General features: G+C 38.1%; 1 protein-coding gene and 4 long non-coding RNA genes across 6 annotated transcripts in view; 4 read left to right on the top strand and 1 right to left on the bottom strand.

Moving 5' to 3' along the window:
* Window positions 1-1,518: 1,518 nt before the first annotated feature.
* The window catches only part of LOC108098239, a 51,919-nt gene continuing 26,901 nt past the window's right edge, over window positions 1,519-26,536 (bottom strand). Inside the window, exons 2-4 of the mRNA XM_017201031.2 lie at window positions 5,994-7,013; window positions 5,565-5,923; window positions 1,519-1,663 (exon numbers count right to left, since the gene is read on the bottom strand). Coding sequence (XP_017056520.1) covers window positions 1,638-1,663; window positions 5,565-5,923; window positions 5,994-6,982 — 1,374 coding nt within the window. The 5' untranslated portion in view covers window positions 6,983-7,013 and the 3' untranslated portion in view covers window positions 1,519-1,637. The remainder of the gene's footprint in view (window positions 1,664-5,564; window positions 5,924-5,993; window positions 7,014-26,536) is intronic.
* Window positions 14,460-15,259, top strand: LOC108098245. Its single transcript, XR_001771825.1, has 3 exons — window positions 14,460-14,588; window positions 14,645-15,113; window positions 15,167-15,259. It is a non-coding gene; the product is annotated as an uncharacterized LOC108098245 (long non-coding RNA).
* Window positions 15,818-19,970, top strand: LOC108098244. 2 transcript variants are annotated; one of them, XR_006245614.1, is made up of 3 exons: window positions 15,818-15,927; window positions 15,983-16,457; window positions 19,802-19,970. It is a non-coding gene; the product is annotated as an uncharacterized LOC108098244 (long non-coding RNA). The 2 variants fall into 2 exon arrangements; XR_001771824.2 differs by lacking the exon at window positions 19,802-19,970 and adding an exon at window positions 16,515-16,686.
* LOC108098242 lies at window positions 23,144-23,613 on the top strand. Its single transcript, XR_001771822.2, has 2 exons — window positions 23,144-23,385; window positions 23,442-23,613. It is a non-coding gene; the product is annotated as an uncharacterized LOC108098242 (long non-coding RNA).
* Window positions 24,811-25,216, top strand: LOC122320271. Its single transcript, XR_006245613.1, has 2 exons — window positions 24,811-24,985; window positions 25,042-25,216. It is a non-coding gene; the product is annotated as an uncharacterized LOC122320271 (long non-coding RNA).

Below are 26,536 nucleotides of genomic sequence, written 5' to 3'. Positions count from 1 at the left end.
AACATGTGGTGACAACGCAATCAAGGCACAAATGTGTCTATTTGGGCACACCCACCTCCTCGGCGTAAGATCTGCAACTGCATACTTTGTTTGACATCATTGTTGCACATGGCACGTGCTGCTGTTGCACCTGCAACATTCGGAACATTGCGGGAAAACGCCCCAAAAAGGCGGCAACATGCAACAGTAGGGCCTTGCAAAAAATGCAGCCAGCTGCATGTGCGTGCATAAATTTACAGCTGCTGTTGTTGCTCCTGCCGGTTGGTTGTTCGGTTGTTTGGTTGTTTCGTTGTTTGCCGTTGCTGTTTGCATCCAGCAATGAAGACATGACATCGACAGAGAACGGGGACACCTCCTCCAGTTGCAATATTCCGCCGGCCTTTCAGTGCAACCAGAACTCAAGGAATAATTTTACCAAAAAGTAATTCAAAGAATATAAAAAATTAAGCGTGGAATGCTTCACATTGATTCTTAATGAATTCCATTGTAAAATATAATTATATTCCTAATAATTTGGTTTATCACTTTTCCCAACCCTAATTAACTACAGTCTTTTAGCGACTTGGTCATAAATCCAAATAAATAACTAACGACAAATGCTGTTATTGTTGGCGCTGTTATTCCTTTTGCTTTTCCCATTGTTTGTGGGACAATGCAGCGGCAACAATTATGCGGGGCATTTGGCCAAACCGAAAAGCTGAAAAGGGCCAACTAATGCAAACAATAGTTGAATGTTTGCCAGCCATTTCATAGTTCACATATGACAGACAGGCCGAAAGGAGCAAACACTAAGGGAAATGAAATCCGGAGGGGGTGGCACTCGGAGGGTAAACATCCAGGGTGGCGGCAAAAAGGATATCGCGTGCCAACAAAAAATCACCATGTAAACACATCGCACACAAAAGGCCCTATTCTGGAGAAAGCTTTCAGGACTCTCTCAGCCACCCGTTCCCCCCTCCCCCCCCCCTTCCTTTGATTTTTACACCCACCCATGGGCCAAGTTACATGTGTACAATGGTAGCCTTCGGGTGGCAGGATCCTGTTGTTCCTGCTCTGTTTTGTTTTATTGTGATTTTTATGCCAGTCGTTTTGTTTTGGCATTTTTGGCAAATATTAGTTTCATACTCCTGCCGCTGTCCGATGGCAAATGGAATGCTATTGTGTGTCGTTTGGTTTTCTGCAGGGCTAATAGCCATGATTGCACGGAGATATTACCCCAGTTTGAGCAGCTATAACACTGGATACACTGGAAACATAAAAACATATGGATTTTATTGCATTTGAGATTGGAACTATATTTTTCTTTACAGAAGTTTAAATATCTTAAGGAATAGGAACTCTTTACTTTTACAAGCTTAATCAATATTTCAGATAATTTAAGATGGCATGCAATTTATTAAAATATTATTGTATCTAAATTGTATGTAAAGTGTTTTAAACTATTTTCTTGCAATGTTTGTACCCACTTCTTTACAAATTGTGCAGTAGGAACAATAGAGAAGATTAAAGACTGTGCAATTTTCGCTTACTCGTATTTCAGTTTATTTTAATCTCATTATGGTTGCATACATAAAAGATTCATAGATCCGTACACTAGTTAGTACTGATGCGTAAAATGGCAGTGAAGCGTTTGGAGCTTAGGGCTGCTCTTCCTTCTCGGGATCTGCAAGTATAAGATTATTAATTTAGATACGTTTTTGGTAAGCTTGTTGAGTCAATTATAAGTTAAAGTCGCTGCAGCTCATGCAGGCCAGACACAATAATTACCAGACATTTATATTAAGTTTAATTGCATACATGCAGCAAGTACGAGCTGCCATCGAATATGTAAAGCGTTTTATGATTTATGCAACCCCACGAGCTCCTGAAACCCAGAAACAAAATCAACAAATCATTTTTCTGGCCAACGCTGACAGCTGCAATTTTTCACTGCTACCAACTGCGAGCCTCTGGAAGTCATGCAACATTTAACTGGCCAAAGTCGAGTCGAGTCCAACTTTAAAGCACCCCACACTCCCCTCCCCCACATAATTCCCGATGGAAAGCCACCCCAAAAGTGAGTGCCCACAGACTCCCCCACATCGTTGCTAAACCGAATCAATTAAATTCAATTAAATTCGAAAAACCACAAGCCAAGTGCACAGCCTTATCGTTTGCTGCAAGTGCAAGTGCAGGATACCCGAATGCCAGAACACCAGGATACCCCAATTGTTCAGTTCTGATCCCCAAGCTTAGCTGTCAATCTTATTCTAATTGAAATGCATACACAGGCATCGCAATGCAAATTGCCTACGACTCGAGTTTCGCTTCACAAATTGACTTTTACGCATAAACAATAGAAATTCAGTCGAGATTTCCGGCTGGAAGTTAACCTTACCCCCACAATTGACCCCCTTTGTGGCAAAATCAACAAGTTAACTGCACTGCCGCCTGTCATTCAAATGGAGATTTCAAATTGACCCCCCAGGGGGCTATATGTGTTTGGTTTCTCACTGTCTAATTGTCTTGTGAATGGAGTTCGAAATTTGATTTGACTCTGGCTTGGGGTCATTCCAAATCCAAAGGCAAATTCCAATCGAAAGGAAATTTGGGAAAGTCAATTAACGTTTTTAAGAAAATTTTATAGTTTAATCTAAAAAGAAGATGGAAAAATAATGCCAAATTTGTAATATTATTAAGTACTATGCCATGCAAAAGCAATTTATGGTATATACTTTTGACATTAATATTTTGTCTTTATATATTGTAAGCATCGCTAAAAGTAAGCTTATATTGCGCATAACTTTACTGTCGTGTTACCCTTTTTTTACCTTTGGCAAACATTTTTCGCATTCCCTTGACTCACAATTTTTGCATAATATTTTCTTTGGCCCCCCGGCGCTCTCGTTATCATTCCCTTAATTAATTAAAAAAGTTGTTGCACCTTTTTCGGGCTGCCTTATTTTTTTGGGGCAAAAAAATGTACACAATTTTTATTTCGCACATGCGAAATTAGCGCTGCTGGGGCATGCCTTGTTAAAATATTTGCAAATATTTAAATTGACATTTTTCCGTCATGTTATGACTATGAACAATGTCAATTTAGCTGGATGCCTTGAGGCCCCAAGGCTTTTTTTCTCTCCTTTTTCGGCATGCCCTTGTTCTGTGAGTCGCCAACTCCGGCGGACGAACACTTTGGACTGCATTTGCAAAATGCCCGCACACACATCGAGCAACTAATCAAAACAAATTCAATTAAACGACACACGACAAGCCACGACTCCGAACGGATCGTCCAAGTTGGCTTCCCCACACACTATATCTGTTCGAGTATATATGCGGAGTATCCCGTCGCCCGTCGCCCGACTACGATTCAGCCTCCTTTGGCTTATCTGGCAGCACAATCCATTAAAATTGCACATCGTTTACACCAAAAATCAATTCGCCAAAGCATTTAGGCATTACAAATGCCAAGCCAGCCACTGGAGCTAGTCTGCGGGTCCGGAGTCCAGGTTTTTCGGGATCCCGCTTCAAACTGAACGCTGATGCCCATAAATTTCGCATACGACCCTCACTCTTTTTATCCCCCCCCACTGCTCCCCTGCTCCACTGTTTGTTTCTGGCCAGGTTCCCTGGGTCTGGTGGGGCTACCAGGCGATAAACGCAGTCCAGTTGGCATTGCTTTGAAATGTATCCGCCAGATACGAGTAGTACAAAAGCTGCATTTGTGGAGAGCCAGTCGCGAAGTGGGGCCAACTGGACGGCCAGTTGTTGTCGCTGGTCAGTTGTGTCCAGTGGTGGCCTTGTGGCATCATTTCTGGGGGATTGGGAGTCGAAGTAATTCGGTTATATGCTCTTAATGGACCCCAAACACCGACCATTTCCACTCGGTGACGCCTCTGTTTGTGAGCTATGTTTGCTGGTCGTGTGGCTCCACTAGAGCGGAGTGGCCCAAAAGATTGGATTAGTCGGTTTGGCAAGTGAGTTTTTAGAGGCTTTTTGGGGGTACTTCTAAATTAGCCTGCTCTTAAAGGCAAATTAATAAGTAAGGAGAGGGAAAGGGATTGAATAATGGTTTTACTTTGATTTCTTTTGAGACTTCTATTGTAATTTTATAAATGTTACTAATTGCATATATTAGTCGAATTAAATATTTAATACTATTATAATCCCTTTTTAAATATGCTTTGTAAGCCCCATCTCTAGAAAGTCAATCGTTCTGCTATTTGGTCCCCTTCCCCGCCGCAAATTATGTCTATCGGAAACACAGAAAGCCTAAAAAAATAAAGCCCCAAAGAAACCCAAATCCAATGCCGAGTTTCAACGGCAGCACAAATGCATGTGGATCGCCGATGTCGGTGGTGTTCGGTGGCGTCCAAAGTGGTCGGTGGTTCACTTCGAATCCGGTGGTGTCAGTTTGTCGTGCGTTTTATTAGTGGCAACTCAAACAGCAAATTGAGATTAGAAGCCCGCCGACGACTGACTGAGTAAGTGAGGCCGTGAGTTATGGCCTGCATTAAAGCCCATCAAAGTGAGCTCAGAAAATAAAAAAATAGTAGGAGAATCGAAACCGAAGATGCCACCCATTAGGACCTTAAAACGAGTGACAACTGGTGAAATGTTTATCGGAGAAATACAGGAGGTTGATGTCCTTTAAATTCTTTCACTTTGTATATCACGTAATTGTTTCTGCGTTAAATTTAATTTTCGGATCACCTAACCATTATATGTTGAATAAAAACTCAAGTAGTAATAATGTTTCACCATCCCTAATCTCCTTTTATCTTAATAAATATCTTTACAATCACTCGCTTAGAGGTCTTTACGTCACCCCAAAGCACTTCTATCCATTTATAGAAATTTACATTTGATTGCTGTTCAATCTACTTCCATAACCGACGACCCACAGAGTTCAACATGTGATATCCTTGACATTTATGAGTTGTTGGCTCGGTGGGGACCCCCTCACCCCTATAAAAACCTACATGTAAGATCGACAATAAAAAAATGTCAGTTGTGATTTGCATAACACTGAAACATTCCTCATGACTTTCTTACTTCCCTGTTGCTTCTGTCAGTCACTCGCTTTTTTTATCATAAATGATAGCAATCTGAGATGCTTTTCGCTTTCCCCTCGCAACCCGCATAATTCACTTGATTTTCCTCATCTGACTTTCACTTACAATCCATTCCAGCCCTCCGAAAAATAAAGGAAGAGAACATTAGGCCTTATTACATTTGACATGTTGCTCCCTGGAAAAGTTTTCTTTCATTTTGTGTAGCAACCCACCCCTTGGCTACAAATCAAAAGATAAATTGTTTTTCTTCATGATTTATATATAAAAATGTTTTGTTGACTTCGCACCAACCTCGTATTTTCCTCATTCTTATCATCGCCAGCGTTGAAAGCGAGCTACAAATATTAATATTGTTTGTATTTCATGCTTTTTCTGCTTTCTGCTTTTTATTTCGTTTTCAATTTGGCAATGTCTGACTTGGAAGGGGAGTCGCATGTCAAATTTAATATAAATTATTGGCGCAAAATCATTGGGATGGGATAAAAGTTGTATCTGCGGATTACTTACATTCCTTGGCCTTTTTCCAGGAGTGGGTGGGCATTGCCTTCAGCTGGTTTTCGTAGGCCTTCTTGGCGAGCACATCCTTGGCCTTTGGAGTCGGCTTGTTGCAGTTTTCCGAGTCGGCAAAGTGGTCCAGATACTCATCTCGTTTGCAGTAGATGCACACTCCGTAGATGTACTCCTCCTCGCAGATTGTGGCATTTGTGGAACGAGCCCAGTCGGCATTATTCTTCGCCGCCCTAAAGAGTTTACCCACGTAGATATGGGCAGTTGGAATGGGAGTAAAGGCATTCAGGGCAATGGTGGTTATCGGATTGTGCTCCAAATTCAGCACCTGTAGGTTCTTCAATTTGTCAAAAAGACCGCTGAAGGGGGAGAAAGAAAAAAAAACATTATTTATTATTTGGTTGACAAATAGTTTAAGTTTCAGCTCACCTCTGAATGCGATCCAAATTGTTGAAGGCCAAGTGTATCTCCAAAATCAGAGGAGTATTCCGGAAGAGTTGATCAGGCAGCCTGGCAATATTGTTTCGCTCCAATCTCAAAGTAAGCAGCTTCTTTTGCACTTTAAGGAAATCTTTGCTGAGATAGCTAATGTTACTCCTGATTCCAATGTAGGCCAACTGCTCCGACATCCAGAACAATTCAGTGGGCACATTGTCACCGCAGTTGAAGAGCTCGATGGACTGAAGATCGGTCATGTGCCAGAGTTCCTGGGGCCCAAAGGCAGACATTTCCACACTGCTATTCTTGGCATCGCAATCGATCATCAAGTGCATCAGTTTCGACTGCTTGGCAAATATGTCACCGGATACCTTCGCCAAGTTCTTGACCACAATTTCCAGATGAGTTAGGTTTTTCAGTGGGTGCAAAATGTTACCGGGTAAGTCACTACTTCCTTTCAAGGAAAGTCGCTTGAGTGCGGGAAGGTTTTCCAGAAAATTATCCGGCAGGGTTGACTTGAAGCCAATGATGGAAACCTTCTTCAGACCCTCGTGATCCGTGTAATGTTGCTGCAGAACCTCTCCACGATCGGTTTTCTTCGGATCGAAATAGTTGAAGATCTCCAGTTCGGTGTAGTTATTTACACCCAATTTACTGAGAACGTACTTGATACTCTGAGCATTTGGGATGGCGCAATTCTGGACGATTAGGGATCCAATGTTGCCCACCTGAAGAGGGGGGATATAGCCAAATCCTCTGGCATCGAAAATGCTGCAACTGATGCCGTACAACTGCACATTATCGCTGTGCAACTGAAGGTTTTCGCACTTGATCTCCTGATCCTGGCACTCGCAGAGATTCGGTTCCTTCACCAAGGCCTCACACCCCACTTTGGTCACATAACTATTGGTGATCTCGGTGGCATTTTCAGCCTGCCAGGAGGGCGAAATCAAAGCCAGCAGAAGAAGAAGCGGCCACATCCTTGGGCGATATTCCCGAGCAGACTGATCGCTGTAAGGCAAAATCAGAGGATTTTAAAATTAGTTTTTACGATCGAACAGCTGCTCTCGAGGCATCATCGGCTATGAGTTACTCTACTACCATATAAGTGTCTCTCGCGATCGGGATTTCCTTCAGGTAGCACGCATTTCCCTGGAAGTGCTGCTGCGTTTTTCGTTTTCCCTCTAGCCGAAGTCACCGCCCCCCATTTTACACCCAAAGGCCGGCTGCCATTTTTACACAAATTTGATTACCCAGGGGCCGGTCAGGTAAGCCCCTCGCAGTCCCTCTCGTCTCTCGCCTTACCTGCCCGGTTAATGGCCCATAATTTACTACGCAACTCGCCCGATTTGTGCATAATATTAAACCATTTTGAATTCGCCTTGGAACAAAACTCAAAAACATCGTACGCAGAAAAAAACTGCAAACAAAATGACTTAAATTGCCATTTGCGTTGCCTTCGGTGTAGTTTTTTTTTAAGGGGTACGGGGGGATTTTGGGGAGTGCGAGATGATCTGTATGTAAGAGCAGCGGCAAGAGCCCAAAAGAGTGGGTCTGATAACAGTTGAAAATGCGCGATTTTACATACGAATTGCAGGCCGAAGATGAAGAAGCGAATGGAAGCGATTCGAGAATGGCAGCAAAAAATTATACAGTGGGTGAGGAAGAATGTGGTGCTAAAAAATTGTACTATTCGAAACTTTTTTCAGTACTGAAGAAAATATTCCCAAGACATTATTCTTTGTCAGAAAAATAAAATAAATAAACCTTGTGTTGTTGCAACATAAAAATCCTAAATAAGAATTCAGTTCTTTATATAAATTAGCATTAAGCTTTTCGGTATAATTGTGTACTTTGATTTGAAGAAGAATCGAATAGATGGAACTGTGTTTTAAAGTTTCTTTAACCCTTTCAGCCCATTGTTCCTCCTGCCCAAGTTTATTCCTATCGAGCTCTTCCCACCTTATCCGCAACTTCAACTTTATCCCCATCTCCAGCCACTCCGAACATCCTGAAGTGCAATTTCAGTCTGGCGCGCTGTTGATCTTATATCTTGTGCTCGATACTGGGACTGGGGCTGACTGCTTCTGCTCGATTCCGGACAAATTACAATTCATTCTGGTTTTCAGTTTCATTACAAATGCAAAAATGCAAAATGGCAAGACGGCCATTATCTCAGGGAGCCAGGATGGCCTGCAATGGGATGGTATGGTATGGGATGGGATGTGTCTGTCTGTCTGTTGATCGATGATCGCTCTGGCCGCCGATGATCAAGTTTTGTGTATCGTTTGAGGCGTACATGCGTAAGTGCCTTTGATCCCCGCCCGCCCCCTCAGCGATCGGCCCTCCTTCTGGAGCAGTTGCATTCACAGATCGGGGCCAATGCATTTGAATTTGTCTGGCCGGCAGCCAAATCGATCGACAACCAATCAGCCCCAGTCCAGTTCGGTCAGCCATCATGCCAGTTTGCCAGACAGCTCATGTGCACATAGAGAAAATACTAACAAAAGTAGGTAACGATTTGAAAAAACAAATTTAATATAGTCCAGTTTTTCTAGCAACTTAAAAATTTGAGATTCTGTTCAGAAATTCGTATTAACGAGAGGTAAACCATATTTAGATTACATATAATCAACATTAAATAATGAATTCTATCAGTGTTCTTTTAAAGCTGCTGCTTCTGCTGCTGGCAGTGGCAAACATTTCATTTTTCACGATCCACGAGCAGTCTCTCGTATTCCCAAGAGCTAAATCAATAAATTACGTGACAGGCATGCAGAAAACCTGATGCCTCCAACTTCGCGTTGGCTTTAGCTCCAAGTCCACTTCTTGATCGCCGTTTGCGTTTTGCTTCGTTTTGATTGAATCAATCAAAAACTTGTACATTTATATGAAAAATATAAAGGAGTTTAGGTGACCAGAAAAATGAAGAATGAATACCCTAAAGTAAATGAATGAATGCAAACGAAAATTGGAAAAATCTTTGTTGTATTTATAATTCATTTTTAGTAATTGTATGACCGACTAAATTATTTTTATTAAGAATTAATCAAATTTTAAAGGTTTTTGGCTAACAGAATGATCTTCTCGCTTTAGGTAGAGTATTCAAAATATAGTCCATGCCGGTGAGCATGGAGCATATATATCGTTTGCAGATCTTCTGGCGCTGCCATAACATAAGTTATTATTATGTCTTGCCCATTGGCCGAACCAGATATATTTTCTGTTCACCATTTACCTCCCTTTGCCACCGAGATGAATTCGCATTAAATTTGATTGGTTTTCATTTGTTGCGAGCAGGAAATGCTCAATAAAGTTCTTAACTCAGTTTAATTAACTTTGACAAATTGAACTCTTTGGAAAATGTTTTCCGAAAATAATCGAATTAAAAGCCAAAGAAAAGTCATTCCCTGACGCCGGCAGTGCTGCCCCTTCAATTAGTTATAAATAATTTGAGTTGGTTGAAAAGTTTTGCTCAAGCTAAGCGATGCATAATCCATGAAAGGACGGCAGCAAAGTTCAGGAAGCCAAGGATTCGTCCCCAAAAAGCCAGAAAGTGGAAGCCAAACGGGTGCCGGCCACTCTTTCTGTTAATGCCGCTCCATTGTGCGCAGAAATCTTCATTGATTTTGATTTCTTGTACCGAGGAAAATCGCCTTAAGCCGAAACTTTCGCCCCCGCCACAAGAGTATTTACCATTTTTCAGGACGGACAGGCAAATAAATGGTCATAATCCTGGCCAGACAAAGGCTACTGTTCCTGCTCCACCTTAGCCCATAACTCATGTCTGTGCTATTGGGGGTGTTCCTGAGTCTTTTATGCGTTTTACATTTGATTTATTCCACATGCAAATTGCGGTATACAAAAATTAAGTTGTTCGAAATGTTTTATTCCGAGAAACGTTTTGCGTCTCGCCGCGACTAAATAATAATTCGCCTCAAATTCAAATGCGCACGTTTCACAAAGAATACGGAGCACAACAAAAGCCATAACATAGCTCAAGGCGCCCCAAATCGTGAGTTTTTATAGGGGGTAGAACTCACCCCCTCCCCTTCCAAACTTTCCTTCGTGTCCTGGGGCACAACCCGCTCCTTGAAATAAATGCATGAAATTGAATACCAGCGAAGAGAGTTTTTGACAGAGAAACCGAGAACGTCTCCATCATCTCTATTTGGTGTTGTAGTTATTCTATGGCTCGGTGTTCTGTTTATTTATGTGTTTGCGCCTATTTATTTATTTTAATTAAAAGGGGCACGTGTTGCTGTTTTCTTGTTTTCTTTTTGCCACGGCAACATTGCGCCCGGAGAAATTGGTGATGGAAAAGCAAAGAGCTCTCAGGGTTGTGAGGTGTGTCCTTTTTTTTTGGGGAGTGGGTGGGAACGGGTTGTGGCAAGTGCAATTCCGAAATGTATCAATGACAACCCCAAAATTTCATCAAAATTTAATAATCTTTTCGAAGAAAGATACTTTTATTGACAGAAGTAAATATAAATTAATTTTATTTTTTTCTCATCTTTTCAGGACTCTAGTATTCGAAATATTATGTTTATTTACCTGAACAAATGAAGTAAGCTATGTAACCTATTATAAATATTGTTCTTTGGTTGGCCGACAACAAACCTTTAAGCCAACGAATGTTTTCACCCTTAAAAATCGAAACTATTAAAAGTGACGACAATGACGACATTGTTTTCCGTTTTACAGCTTTTCCAAAGGTCAGTTTTCCACCCTGCATCGTTGATTGTCCATTCAATCGAATAGGTAACTGTCGGCTGCCATTAAATGGCAGCAAATGAACATCAAACGAGTGTCAAAACAAACAGAGATCCTTGGGCGTGGATAATTTAACTGACTAAACCGAGAAGATATGGCCAGCAAATAGTAATAAACAAGGGAAACAACAACAGGAAGACCGAGGAGCAACAATCAGAACAACTAATTAAATGCCACAACCCCCACGGAAAACAAGCAGACGAAGTTAAAGTTTCTCGACTCGTTTTCATTACGAGTTAATTTGAATGTAAATGAACAGAGGAGTGGAGCACCGGGGGAGTGGGAATAGCTAAAATGTTTGGCTAATGTTTCAATTAAGAAGACAGTGAAAAATTTAATTTTCTTTCATTTGGCTCTGGCCTGTGTCTAAATGAAAATTGCCACCCAAGCTAGTGCGAGCCATTTTCCGTTTGAAGGCAGTCGGTGAATTTCGTCTGGGTTTGTTGTTGTCCCGGGTGATGTTCACAAGGAATTTCAATGTTCCACTCATAATTTCATATAATTTCCATTAATTGTATGAAATTAATGCCGCTGGCTTTGAGGCCGAGTCAAATGCACTTGGAAAAACTTAGTTCAATAACAAGTTTTATTTCTCAAGCCCAGCAAATTAAAAAGCAAACTGCTATAGAGCTTTTAAATATAGTCAGTGTATTTTTGCATTTATTAAGAACTCATTTAACTATTATATGATATGAATTCCCTTTTGATTAAGATTTATAAATTTAAAATAAATAATAATAGTTTAACTTTGAATTTTTAAGCAAATAAATCTTTATGTATTTTTTTCATTGAAGTTTTTTAAAGTTTATCGTAAGATTGTTTCTGTGTGAATATCCATCTGCATCGTGCTGTTGCTCTTGCTTGTTGGCCACTCCAGTAGCCATTTTCATGATTTTCTACGCACTTTGGCAATGGCTGGCTTCGAAACTGTCTATGCTAATTTCCCAGTTTTGATGACTAGTCGGCTACCAGCGAGCTACTGGCAACGGCTACCTTTCATTTGGCTGCAACCATAACCAAACCGCATAGCCACGATCCCCAGATCCCCAGATCACCAGCTATCCTCCGATCTCGGGTCCTGAGATCCGCCTTTTGCTTTGCATAGATCACTCAAGGGCATTGCAATATGGCTTTTGTTCTGCTCGTGTATTCATCATCATCATTATCCCCATCAGCTAACTCTCTGTCTGGGCCATGGCCAATTCGCAGTTAAAGCCTCGGTGCAAGATTACTCCTCATTTTTACTTGGCAATTGTCATGGACACGCCATGAAAATTACCGCGATGTGAAAATCTTTTCTTGGAGTGGTTAGTTTATGGTTTATCGTAAAGTAAGCTGAATAATGAACACTACTAAAAGGAATTTGAGTTTATGATGTTACCTTGCTTAAGACTAATTAACATTATACTCTTACAACAAATATATTTTACTTTTCTGTTAATGTTAATCGACTGGCACTACTTATTATTTTCCATTTTTAATAATCAATACTTTATTTTTGTCCCTATTCTCGATTTTTCCCCTCTCTTTCTCACAGTTTTTTTTAGCTTCTCTAGGCATTGCCCATTTACCAGGCTGAAAGTGCAGAAGAGCAACCTCCTTTTAGACATTTCTTTTCCGCACACTCAGCACAAATTGCAATCAAAGTCCCCCCGGTCCATTCAACCCTTTTCGCCCTCTTCAGCCACCGACTTTTTAGCACTTCAAATTGGCAAACAAACAAACTCACGTTCGAATGAAATGTGAGCATAAACAGAGAATTTTTCACACAGAGCTCGCATGGCTTTCCCCGCCTTTTCCTCTTTTTGAACCGAGTCGTGTGCAATGGTAAACAAACTTGAAAAGTAAACTGAAAAGCAGAAGCGGAAATATTGCGCATACGTCGTGTTGCACGTGCAAGAAGATGAAGAAGAAGCCGCTGAATAAGAGCAATGAGCAGAGAAATGGGAATCACACACAGGACGAAGGACGAGGAATTGGGAAGGAGGTGGCATCACTTGACACGCAAATATGCATAAACAAGGCATGAATATTCATCCACACAGCAGACACTTCGCTCCGTCTCCCTTTTTCAAATAGCGCCATCTCGCTTGCTCCTTGCTCTAGCATCTTAAAAAGGACTCGCGTCCTCGTCCTGGTGCCCATATCTCGTTTAGAGATGAAATGCAATGCGCATTGAAAAATTTGCCCGCAAAAAATGTTTACTCAAGACGAGGTGAGTGAACCAAAAAGCAGCGGTGACTGCAAGTACAGTGAGGTACTAATAAGGAGAAATTAGAGCAATTCGACATATGATATAGGACTGAGATTTAATGGTAAACTGTAAGAAAAATATAAGCTTGCCTATTAAAAACAAAAAAACAAACATTTTCAATTTTTAGGGTTTGTAAAAACTTTATTTTTATTTTGGGAAAACGCTTTCTATTGGGATCACTGCATGTCCACATAATATGCAATTTTCACAGCATTTGAATGAATGAATGAATGTTTGTTTGTGTTTGTCTTGCCATTCACACGTAGAGACTTAATGCAAGCAGGTCATTCACTTGGGTCTGCAAATATTCCACCCTTTCCCCAACTCTTTACTGAGAATTCGTCCAAGAAGGACTTTAGAGAAATTTCAACTGCTTGGGCAACAATCATAAATCGCTGTCAATCACACGCGGCTGTCATCATCATCAGAGGAGTCATCAGTCCTCCAGATAGGCCGTGTAGTTGCGACTTATCCTGCGACTTTTGTGACTTGTGACTTGCCTAAGCGGAACTGATTACGTCGCCGTCTGCTGCGACGTCATCGATTTGGCTGCGTGACAAAAGTGCTCTGTGCTTTTTTTTCCGACTGTTTCGATGTCATTTATATGATGTTCCGAATTTGACAGCTGCGCGGTGGATCGATTCGAGGGTGGGGCAGTTATGCAACACTTGAACTGTTAATTTCTCTGGAAGCTTCCTATTGACAACAATCAATCATTTTCCTATGAGGGGATATGTTACGAGTCCAAGTCTTGCGAAGTTTGAAATGCTAAGCTAAGATAAATAAGGTTATGTTAAAGGAAAACTCAGAACTTAGATGCAAAGTCACAAAATCAGTCTCTTTGTTTTTTGAGTCTTTTATAAGATTTTATTGCAATTTACAGCTTGCTTTTTGAGGGAGTGTATTTACTTTTTTATTTGTAGGGTTAATATAACATTGCACTTTAAGATTTTAAACGGGTGGCAAATAAGTTACTGCTGACATTAAGAATCGCTGGGAATGGCTCTCAGTAAATGAGAATTTTTCAGTTCTAACGCGAACTTAAAATGTCGACGCATAAAAATTGCCCTTTTTGTAAATATTATTAAACGGAAACACCATCAAAAATATTTGTAATATCTTGTTATTTTTATATTGGAAAGTTCTTAAAGAGTACAAATTTATTTTAACCGCTATAAGTTCTAGGTATCCCACGCAAGGAAAAGTGCTCGGCGAAATTCCTTAGCTGTTTTGGTAAAAGAAAATTCATTCACCAATAATGCATTACTTAAAATACTTATAATTAAATTATAATTATAAACTTATGTATTTAGGAAATACAATTTAAGCGTAAAGAATTCGTATCGGCGTAAAACTCGATTTATACTGAATTTGTTGATAATTTGGAACAGTTTCCAAGTAAATGCGAAACGTTCCAGCTTTAATTGTAAAACATAAATCTTAATAATAAATCTTAAATATAAAAGCCTTACTTATTGAAAATACAATTCATTCGCGAAGGAAATCTCGATATCAGAGTTTCATCATGAATTTTTCAACCATCTTATTAATATGTCTTGGTAGGTTTTGTTTCAGTTAAACAGCTGGTTTATATTAATTTACATATTTTTTTAAGCTTTAAGTGTCCCACCCAAAGGACCGTGGAAAGGATAAACTATTCCCAAGTTTTTTCATTTTCTGTAAAATATTGAAATAAAAGGGATTTTATAATAAAATGCAATGCAATGCAATTAAAAAACTGGCTTGTAGACAGCCTGAATGCTTTGTTTTTTACCAAGCGTTAATCATTTGATAAATAGTTTGGGTAAAATAAACTTAAGTGTTTCTATATGGCTCAAATGTTGGGTGATTTTGTTGATCATTTGAAATGGTTAATGCGAAATAATCCAGCCCTAAACTCGATTTAAAATTAACTTGTTGATAATTTGAAATGGTTTCCAAGTTAATGCGAAACGTTCCAACTCTAATGCTGATAATGTTTAGTATAAAAACAATGCTTTTTAAAAATATAATCCAATCGCAAAGGAAATTTCGATATCAGAGTTACATCATGAATTTTTCAACAATCTTATTAATATGTATTGGTAAGTTTTTTTCGTGAGACAGTCGCTTTATATTAATTTACATATTTTTTTAGCTACATATGTCCCAGGCAAAGGAGTCTATCCGAGAAATAAATAAAATGCATGTGCGCATACAAAATAAAAATGCAAGTGCAATTAAAAAACTAGCTTGTATTGTTTGTTTTTCTTTTTTCATTCGCTTTTCCCCTCAGCTTTCCCGCTTGGTGTTGTGCATTGTGTGACTATGCTACCTTATAAATGGATTATGGCAATTAGATGGTATTCGTTGTGGGTTTGGCGATTGGGTCGACTGAAATGTACAATCCATGTTCTTGGCTGGGCTTTGGAATCCATTAGAATGGCTAGGGATTTGATTTACTTAAAGATGAAAAGATGAATATCATTATAAATATTTGTAGTATCTTGTTAATAGGCCTTGCTAAGTTCTTGAAGAGTAACATTTATTATGTTCGATTAAAGCTTTATGTATCCCACCCAAGGAAAGGTGGTCGTGGAAATTCATTAGTGGTTTTGAAAAAAAATAATTCTTTTTTTTTAAGAAAACCTTACTTCAAATACATGAAATTACAAACTTATGCAATTAGGCAATTCAATTCAGGTGCACTGTGAAATTGGATAGGAATTTGTATCGGCGTGAAATCGAGTTATACTGAACTTGTTGCAAATTTGAAACGGTTTCCAAGTAAATGCGAAACGTTCCAGTTTTATTTAAATATAAAACCCCAACTTTTTGAAAACACAATTCATTCGCAAAGGAAGTCTCAATATCAGAGTTTCATCATGCATTTTTCAACAATCTTCTTAATATGTAGTGGTAAGTTTTTTTTTCGTGAGACAGTCGGTTTATATTAATTTACATATTTTTTTAGCTTTATATAATTACCACCCTCCGGGTTATATTCCCCCATAGAATAAATAAAATGCATTTGCGCATACAAAATAAAAATGCAAGTGCAATTAAAAAACTACCTTGTAAATAGCTATGCTATGTTTTAAAAAAAACCTTAAACATTTAATAAATAGTTTGGGTAAAATATACTCTTGAGTCTCTTTTTGGATTTCCGCATCAAAGCGTCTGGGTGAAATCATAATCGGCCAATTCACCGGCTAAAACTAATCCCTCAAATCTGCGACGAAATTGGATAGGAATTTGTATCGGCGTGAAATCGAGTTATAATGAACTTGTTGGAAATTTGAAACGGTTTCCAAGTTTCCAATGCGAAACGTTCCAGTTTTATTTAAATATAAAACCCCAACTTTTTTAAAGCACAATTCATTCGCAAAGGAAGTCTCAATATCAGAGTTTCATCATGAATTTTTCAACAATCTTCTTAATATGTATTGGTAAGTTTTTTTTTTCGTGAGACAGTCGGTTTATATTAATTTACATATTTTTTTTAGCTTTATATAATTTCCCACCCAAAGGAGTCCATATTCCCCCATAGAATAAATAAAATGCATTTGCGCATACAAAATAAAAATGCAAGTGCAATTAAAAAACTAGCTTGTGAACAGCTATGCTATGTTTTTAAAAAAACCTTAAACATTTAATAAATAGTTTGGGTAAAATATGCTCAAGAGTCTCTGATTGGATTTCGGCATAAAAGCGTCTGGGTGAAACCATAATTAAAGACGTTTTTGTTTTAACTCTCTGCAAAAATTTGCATACCATTTTAAACAAAAACAGGCAAAAAAAAAACAATTAAAGGCGGCAAAAACTCGACCAAATCACCGGCTAAAACTAATCCCCCAAATCTGCGACGATTGCCAAGGCTAATCAAAGTCCTAAAACCATAAAAAGCGAAAGAGCCAAAGGGCCTGGGGCAACAATTTAAGATTTACGCCACTTAGAAGACATTTAAGCGTGCAACAAATGCAGCAACAACCAAACCAGGTCCACATGCAAAAGGCCAAAGTCAAAAGCCGCCAAGAGTTCGTTGTTGTTTTGGTTTTTGTTGCCGTGCGTGCAGAGCTTCCTTCTGAAGCTTCTTTCCCAGCGATTCCTGTACGGGTTTCAGGCCCTGCCAAAAATCAAAAAGGGTTTCTTTCTCAGCGGCCGACAGTTTACAAGGTTTTCTCGTGTTTCGACAACATTAATTTGTTGTCTCTTCCCCGTCGGCAACATGTTGGGAATTTTAGGCGGCCGACTTAGCCATATATGTTGCGAGCAACAAGTTGCCGGCCGCAGAAACCGCAAAAGGAGAGAACAGTAGCTCTGTGGCAGACAATAACAAAAATTATTTAATTTCAGTATTTTTTGGCTTACTTTATTTTATTTTTCAACGGCAAACTGTTGGCCAGGAATGAGGTAAACAGAAACCGAAAAACCGCAGAATTTTACGAGCTCCTCGTCGCCCTTAACAATGTCTCTCTCATTGTCAGGTCTAAATCATTTTTAACGATCGATAAATGAACACAGTAGAAACAAACTATCTTGGAGGTGGCAGCATGACTTAAATTCATATCTTAAAGAAACATACTTGTAAAAAAAAATATAAAATCTTACTTATTTATTTATTTTGTTATTTTTTTTAAGTTTTATGTCACCTAAACATAAACTTTGTCGATTATTTTTCACCTGTCCCAATTACATTATGTGCTTTAAGTCTCATCCCTGGTGATTAACTCGTATTTCTGTTTCTTTGGAACTCATCCCTCAACTTGCTTTGTGTGCGGGCTCTTCACGACTTAACTTGGAAGTCGGGAAAGGTGTAAAGCTAATTGAAAGACCCGCTCAGGGCGGCCAACTTCAAAGGTCCCACTAAAGACGACTTTGTTGCGGAAGCAAAGTCCCTCTAACCAGAGAACTAACCGAGAGATTTCTCGCCCAGACAGATACGTACATATAGTGCATTATTTTATTGACAAGCGTTGAGGAGTGGGTGGGAATGTGGGTTGCAGATAGGAGTACCACGTGATAAGCTCTGGATTGCACACATGTTTCGAAATCTAGATACAACACTGCAAACATCGCTTTATCAGTCTATAACTTTAGTCTCTATTTACTAAATGCTTCAAATTGACAGCTGTACTCTGGCTACTAACCGAAAATCAAGTCTTGCGATTAAATGGCAATTTCCACAACAGATGTTCGTGTTCGGCTCATTTCCAATTGTAAGCGGATATTTATTTTCCATCATTTCCGCTCATTTAAATTTGTTCCCTAACAAAACCGGATAGCAAACTTATTTGCTAATAAAAATTCAAAAGATAAACACACAAATCAAAGTCATAAGACCAAAATGAAACTGAAACTCTGGGGCAACCTAAAAAGCCAACAGAATAAGAGTAAAAAAATGGGAAAAAAAGCGTAAAAAATTCTTGTGATTTTTAGGGTAATTTGTTCGGGTGGTTGATGCCGGATTATTAAAGCAACACGTGCGGTGAAATACCGCGAAATCTTATTATACAAAATTAAACGACTTAGTTGACTTTGAGTCAAGGAAAGAACACAAAAAAAAAAAAAAAAAAACCAACCCAATGGGAGATTTGCATTTGTACAACTGATTGCACTTACAAATCGTAAAAAACGAGCATCGGCGACAGCAAACATCCATTAGGCCCACTGTGCACAGTGGGTAGCAGACTGCGAAGGTTTGAGTTCGGGTTCCGGGGTGGACTGGCTGGCTAATGCACAAAAGGAAATTATAATAAGCGCAGCTTTTCTCCGTACGGAAAAGCGGGAAAGAAATTCATAAATAAAAGACGCCGCCAAGTAGGCAATGCAAATTTTGTTCGCAGGTTGTGTATTTCCTTGGTTCGTTTCCCCAGAATTTCTTCCATTATTTTGCCCGTTTTTATCGCACTAATAAAAAGGATTTTCCCCGAACGATGGCGAATCGTACTGAAATGTCTTCTCGCATTTCTTTGTATCATTTTACTGGAGCGACGGGGGGTTGCAAAACTGGGGATTCCAACTTCTGGGGGCTGTCCGCCTTACTTATTTACTAGCCTTGTCATATTGCAACAACTGACTCTTTTACTTTGGCTGTTGTCTGGCTTATATTGTTTGTTTTTCTTTTTTCATTCGCTTTTCCCCTCAGCTTTCCCGCTTGGTGTTGTGCATTGTGTGACTATGCTACCTTATAAATGGATTATGGCAATTAGATGGTATTCGTTGTGGGTTTGGTGATTGGGTCGACTGAAATGTACAATCCATGTTCTTGGCTGGGCTTTGGAATCCATTAGAATGGCTAGGGATTTGATTTACTTAAAGATGAAAAGATGAATATCATTATAAATATTTGTAGTATCTTGTTAATAGGCTTTGCTAAGTTCTTGAAGAGTAACATTTATTATGTTCGTTTAAAGCTTTATGTATCCCACCCAAGGAAAGGTGGTCGTGGAAATTCATTAGTGGTTTTGAAAAAAAATAATTCTTTTTTTTTTTAAGAAAACCTTACTTCAAATACATGAAATTACAAACTTATGCAATTAGGCAATTCAATTCAGGTACACTGTGAAATTGGATAGGAATTTGTATCAGCGTGAAATCGAGTTATACTGAACTTGTTGGAAATTTGAAACGGTTTCCAAGTAAATGCGAACTTTTGAAAGCACAATTCATTCGCAAAGGAAGTCTCAATATCAGAGTTTCATCATGAATTTTTCAACAATCTTCTTAATATGTATTGGTAAGTTTTTTTTCGTGAGACAGTCGGTTTATATTAATTTACATATTTTTTTAGCTACATTTTTCCCAGGCTATGACATCTTTTTTCCCCCACAGAATAAATAAAATGCATTTGCGCATACAAAATAAAAATGCAAGTGCAATTAAAAAACTAGCTTGTAAACAGCTATGCTATGTTTTTAAAAAAACCTTAAACATTTAATAAATAGTTTGGGTAAAATATACTCTTGAGTCTCTTTTTGGATTTCCGCATCAAAGCGTCTGGGTGAAATCATAATCGGCCAATTCACCGGCTAAAACTAATCCCTCAAATCTGCGACGATTGCCAAGGCAAATCAAAGTCCTAAGACCAAAAAAATTTAAAAAAAGGGGTACTGAATGAAAATCCCATTGACATGATAAAAAGGGTTAAGTCGTTAATGGTATAAATTTGATATTTAATATATTAAAAAAACCACAAACATTTTTAATTTGTATCTTTTGGATTGTTTCCTAAAAAAGATGCATCTTACACTTTCCAAACTTGACATTATAAAACGGAAAACAATTTATCATCAATCCAATGATTTACTCAATCATTTACACTCATTAAAATTTCCTACAACTTCTGAAACAATTTAATACGCCAGTCATGCTAGCAACCGAGAGAAAAACCAATTAAATGCGAAACAATCATCATTAGGCAGTGCCACAAAATGATAATTCAAATGTTTTCAGATGAGTGGCCAAAACGAATCGAAACCAAAGAACATAACAACTATAACTAAGTATGTACACCGTGAAATTGAACAAATAATACGCCAAGAAAGTAGGCGCCGAGTAAAAAAAAGCAAGAGAGATTGGAAAAAGTTCGAAACAAACTATAATTAATGATCTGATATATCAATCGGCTGGCAGATCAAAGAGGTTGAGAAATGGTACGGTAGTTGTAAAATGTACAGATTAAAATTTGAACAGGGAAAATATTTCGGATTCGAACCGTTCAAATTCTTTGGAGCGCACAAAATGCCAAGCCAAAAACTAAAATTGGTAACCAAGTTAGGGGAGGAGGTTGTGGGTTTGCAAGAGCCAGCCATCAAAGACATTTAAGTATTTTGCGGTTTTTTGTGCCCAAGATGCCTTTTGTCCTGTGGCAGGACATGTGCAGCAAAGTGTCGCATATGTGGCTCGACTTTTTTACATGATATCCTTCTAGCGGAGATTTATCCTGCCGTTTTGGGTCGCTTATTGCCAGGCATTTATGAAATTCCGTATGGAATTTTGGTTCGGGCGACTTGAAAAGCCTGAGAAACCCAGACAACTAATACCGAAATCAAGAACGAGACGAGCTGAGGTTAACAAACTGCCAGCTGAAAACCTCCATGTGTGTGTACTTCTCTCACTTTTTCTAGTTTTAATTTATATGTAAATTAGCCAACTCGGTGGGATGGAGAAAAAAGCATCTGCTGAACGAAAGCAACTATTAGCACAAAGCTGTAAATAATGACAAGCTGAGTGCAATTTGATGACAGTTGCAGGGAAGATTGGCTTTAAAGAAAAGAAAACGAATTGATCCCAAAATTGATGGAGAAATCCATATATCAGCCTCATTTAGACCAAACCAAATCCCCACTCGGCCATGACAAATCAAGCATAAAATTGTACAATTTACGGACAAGATCAACTTTGGTCAGCCATCATAAATTAAACAAATTTTAATCAAACATAAGTGGCACAACCACTCCGCAGATCGTCTGATGTTTTTCGAATTTTCTCACAGTTTATTTTTGATCCACAAATCACTCGAGGCGAAATGCGAAGAAGCCACCTCTGTGGGTTTATTCAAACATTAATTAAATATCTGAACATGGGAATGAGCAGCACAAGTATCAGGCGTGAAAGTCTATACGAAAATTTATGAAAGCTGCCACAACATTTTAACGCCAGTTGGTAATCGACAACCTTATCGTAATCGCAAACGCAATTGCAATCATCCACTGACAGTCGTCATAATTTATGGGTCCTTCTGCTCTGGCTTTGGTCACCTTAAATAGCCCAACAACATAACAACTAAATTGATAAAAACCACAAAAAACGACAGACGACAATCAACAGAGCGAGTACAGGAGCAGATTGTTAAGGATTATGTTTCAAAGTCGACGTATAAATGCTCTTTCATGGGAATAGACTTGCGCTGATACCTCCAACAACACAGCTATGAATCAAAATAATAAACGGCTTGTGAAATCTATTAATTTAATAAGCCCATGACCCGACCCAACAAGTTTAAACACTTGAACTTAAATAACAACTCAACAAATATCAATACACTCATGTTCCCCACTTTAGAGTGTATAAAAAAATACCAATCGAAACGAAGCCGGTGGCAATTGGGGGAACTGAGGCCAAACTGGGAGCTGCTGACTGACAGCAATCGAAAGCTATGCAATAATAATAACATCGAAAAGTCGGGAGGTGAGCCAACAGAAAACAGCTGCCAACATTCACACGTCATTTAATTTCGATTAGTCGCCGGTGAGACAGACAAATAAAGCGACAAATGCAATGTCGAATGCGGATGGTAAGCCAAATGTTTTGTGGTCAATACTCTGGCTTTGGTAATTGTCGCCTTTGACCAGGAAAATGTACAAAATGCCTAATTGGCACTTCGATGTGCCAGAGTATAGCGAACGCTTCACCTTAATTATTAAATTCTCCCCTGAATTTCTTGATCTTCGATCGGTCTTTCGTTTTCTGTTTTTGCCATGTTGCAGCTGAATATCTTCATCATTAGTCGTCTTCGAATAGCAATCACATTTTGGACTGCATTCGATTCAAATTTTTGATTGATGGGAGTCCAAAAGGTGAGAGGCGCTGGAAAGTCGTTTAATGAAGTTCGAGTTGCATCCGCTTCTGGATCTGTTTGGAGAATTAACTGATTGACCCGTGAGAAATGGCCTCAGGCGAGTCTATTAGAGTTAAAGTTTTAAAATGATAGTGATTTCGAGTAACTTCGAATTCGCTAACTTTTCATTCGCTTTTCCCCTCAGCTTTCCCGCTTGGTGTTGTGCATTGTGTGACTATTCTACCTTATAAATGGATTATGGCAATTAGATGGTATTCGTTGTGGGTTTGGTGATTGGGTCGACTGAAATGTACAATCCATGTTCTTGGCTGGGCTTTGGAATCCATTAGAATGGCTAGGGATTTGATTTACTTAAAGATGAAAAGATGAATATCATTATAAATATTTGTAGTATCTTGTTAATAGGCTTTGCTAAGTTCTTGAAGAGTAACATTTATTATGTTCGTTTAAAGCTTTATGTATCCCACCCAAGGAAAGGTTGTGGAAATTCATTGGTGGTTTTGAAAAAAAATAATTCTTTTTTTCTTCTTTCAAATACATGAAATTACAAACTTATGCAATTAGGCAATTCAATTCAGGTGCACTGTGAAATTGGATAGGAATTTGTATCGGCGTGAAATCGAGTTATACTGAACTTGTTGGAAATTTAAAACGGTTTCCAAGTAAATGCGAAACGTTCCAGTTTTATTTAAATATAAAACCCCAACTTTTTGAAAGCACAATTCATTCGCAAAGGAAGTCTCAATATCAGAGTTTCATCATGAATTTTTCAACAATCTTCTTAATATGTATTGGTAAGTTTTTTTTTCGTGAGACAGTCGGTTTATATTAATTTACATATTTTTTTTAGCTTTATATAATAGCCCACCCAGAGGAACCTATATTGACCCAAAGAATAAATAAAATGCATTTGCGCATACAAAATAAAAATGCAAGTGCAATTAAAAAACTAGCTTGTAAACAGCTATGCTATGTTTTTAAAAAAACCTTAAACATTTAATAAATAGTTTGGGTAAAATATACTCTTGAGTCTCTTTTTGGATTTCCGCATCAAAGCGTCTGGGTGAAATCATAATCGGCCAATTCACCGGCTAAAACTAATCCCTCAAATCTGCGACGATTGCCAAGGCAAATCAAAGTCCTAAGACCAAAAAAAATTTAAAAAAAGGGGTACTGAATGAAAATCCCATTGACATGCTAAAAAGGGTTAAGTCGTTAATGGTATAAATTTGATATTTAATATATTTAAAAAACCACAAACATTTTTAATTTGTATCTTTTGGATTGTTTCCTAAAAAAGATGCATCTTACACTTTCCAAACTTGACATTATAAAATGGAAAACAATTTATCATCAATCCAATGATTTACTCAATCATTTACACTCATTAAAATTTCCTACAACTTCTGAGACAATTTAATACGCCAGTCATGCTAGCAACCGAATGAAGTTAGAGTTAAAGTTTTAAAATGATAGTGATTTCGAGTAACTTCGAATGGAAATGAAATTATAGGCATATGTGGGTTATTATAAAAATTAAATTTATTTCAAATTTCTAAAGGTGAAGAATGCGTATAGAATTTTTAAAAATAAATTTATCAAAGCACATTTGCAGATATCAAATTCCCATTTAAACTTGCTTAATCCATTCCTATTCCCAAAAAGAATGATGAAATCTGCCCAAATTAGGCTGAAACTGATAAATTTACTTTGGCTGTTGTCTGGCTTATATTGTTTGTTTTTCTTTTTTTCATTCGCTTTTCCCCTCAGCTTTCCCGCTTGGTGTTGTGCATTGTGTGACTATGCTACCTTATAAATGGATTATGGCAATTAGATGGTATTCGTTGTGGGTTTGGTGATTGGGTCGACTGAAATGTACAATCCATGTTCTTGGCTGGGCTTTGGAATCCATTAGAATGGCTAGGGATTTGATTTACTTAAAGATGAAAAGATGAATATCATTATAAATATTTGTAGTATCTTGTTAATAGGCTTTGCTAAGTTCTTGAAGAGTAACATTTATTATGTTCGGTTAAAGCTTTATGTATCCCACCCAAGGAAAGGTGGTCGTGGAAATTCATTAGTGGTTTTGAGAAAAAAATAATTCTTTTTTTTTTAGAAAACCTTACTTCAAATACATGAAATTACAAACTTTTGCAATTAGGCAATTCAATTCAGGTGCACTGTGAAATTGGATAGGAATTTGTATCGGCGTGAAATCGAGTTATACTGAACTTGTTGGAAATTTGAAACGGTTTCCAAGTAAATGCGAAACGTTCCAGTTTTATTTAAATATAAAACCCCAACTTTTTGAAAGCACAATTCATTCGCAAAGGAAGTCTCAATATCAGAGTTTCATCATGAATTTGTCAACAATCTTCTTAATATGTATTGGTAAGTTTTTTTTTCGTGAGACAGTCGGTTTATATTAATTTACATATTTTTTTTAGCTTTATATAATAGCCAACCCACAGGAATCTACTATATTGACCCATAGAATAAATAAAATGCATTTGCGCATACAAAATAAAAATGCAAGTGCAATTAAAAAACTAGCTTGTAAACAGCTATGCTATGTTTTTAAAAAAACCTTAAACATTTAATAAATAGTTTGGGTAAAATATACTCTTGAGTCTCTTTTTGGATTTCCGCATCAAAGCGTCTGGGTGAAATCATAATCGGCCAATTCACCGGCTAAAACTAATCCCTCAAATCTGCGACGATTGCCAAGGCAAATCAATAATCAAATCAAAAAAAAATTAAAAAAAAAGGGGTACTGAATGAAAATCCCATTGACATGCTAAAAAGGGTTAAGTCGTTAATGGTATAAATTTGATATTTAATATATTTAAAAAACCACAAACATTTTTAATTTGTATCTTTTGGATTGTTTCCTAAAAAAGATGCATCTTACACTTTCCAAACTTGATTTACTCAATCATTTACACTCATTAAAATTTCCTACAACTTCTGAAACAATTTAATACGCCAGTCATGCTAGCAACCGAATTAAGTTAGAGTTAAAGTTTTTAAATGATAGTGATTTCGAGTAACTTCGAATGGAAATGAAATTATAGGCATATGTGGGTTATTATAAAAATTAAATTTATTTCAAATTTCTAAAGGTGAAGAATGCGTATAGTAATTTTTAAAAATAAATTTATCAAAGCACATTTGCAGATATCAAATTCCCATTTAAACTTGCTTAATCCATTCCTATTCCCAAAAAGAATGATCAAAGCTGCCCAAATTAGGCTGAAACTGATAAATCCATTCCCAGAAAATCTACGCTAGAGGCTCTTGCGCCCAGGGACAAGCGGCTAAAAAAGGAAAATGCTTTCCCCAAGCGTTTAACACCAGTTCGTACCCCTTAACCCTTCAAAAAAGTGTGAATGAAATAAGTTCGGCCAACACAGCAGCAACAATTTTCCGCTTTGAAAATGATTATTAGGTCAGTTGCCGCTGACAGGCCGAGGAAAAGCGAGGAAAAGTGGGAGTGCCAAGTAGGCAGCAGCTGGACAAACGCAGCCCAAGGCAGTCAACAGGACAAAGACCTCGCAAAGGGGGCAACAAGGGGTTAAGCCGGGCAGCAGGCACCTCATACGAAAATAGCAGAGATTCCTTTTGAAGTTTACGCACAAGTATGCTTTCGAAATAGCCCCATGGAACTTCTGAAAACCAGGATGCAGGATAATAATTAACGCAATAATCATCGATGAATGGATGGGAGAAGGGAGAACGACGGCAAGGGAAAATCATACAGAGACAGGAAGTGTAGGGGGAGTGGTACCAAGTTAGCTATTTTAAAGCTAAAGGGTTCAAATTACTCAAAAGATAAGTGTTCTTCGTAGATTTACATATATTTTATATTTATATTTAACTTTTCTTTTTAAAGTTAAGCCTTCATTTTAAAAATAGTATTTTTTAACTGCAATAATTAAAACA

Source organism: Drosophila ficusphila, unplaced genomic scaffold (genome assembly GCF_018152265.1).
Source record: "Drosophila ficusphila isolate 14025-0441.05 unplaced genomic scaffold, ASM1815226v1 contig_436, whole genome shotgun sequence".
Lineage (NCBI taxonomy): Eukaryota > Metazoa > Arthropoda > Insecta > Diptera > Drosophilidae > Drosophila > Drosophila ficusphila.
The sequence above is the reverse complement of the archived record's forward strand: the minus strand, read 5'-3'. Positions and strand labels throughout refer to the sequence as shown.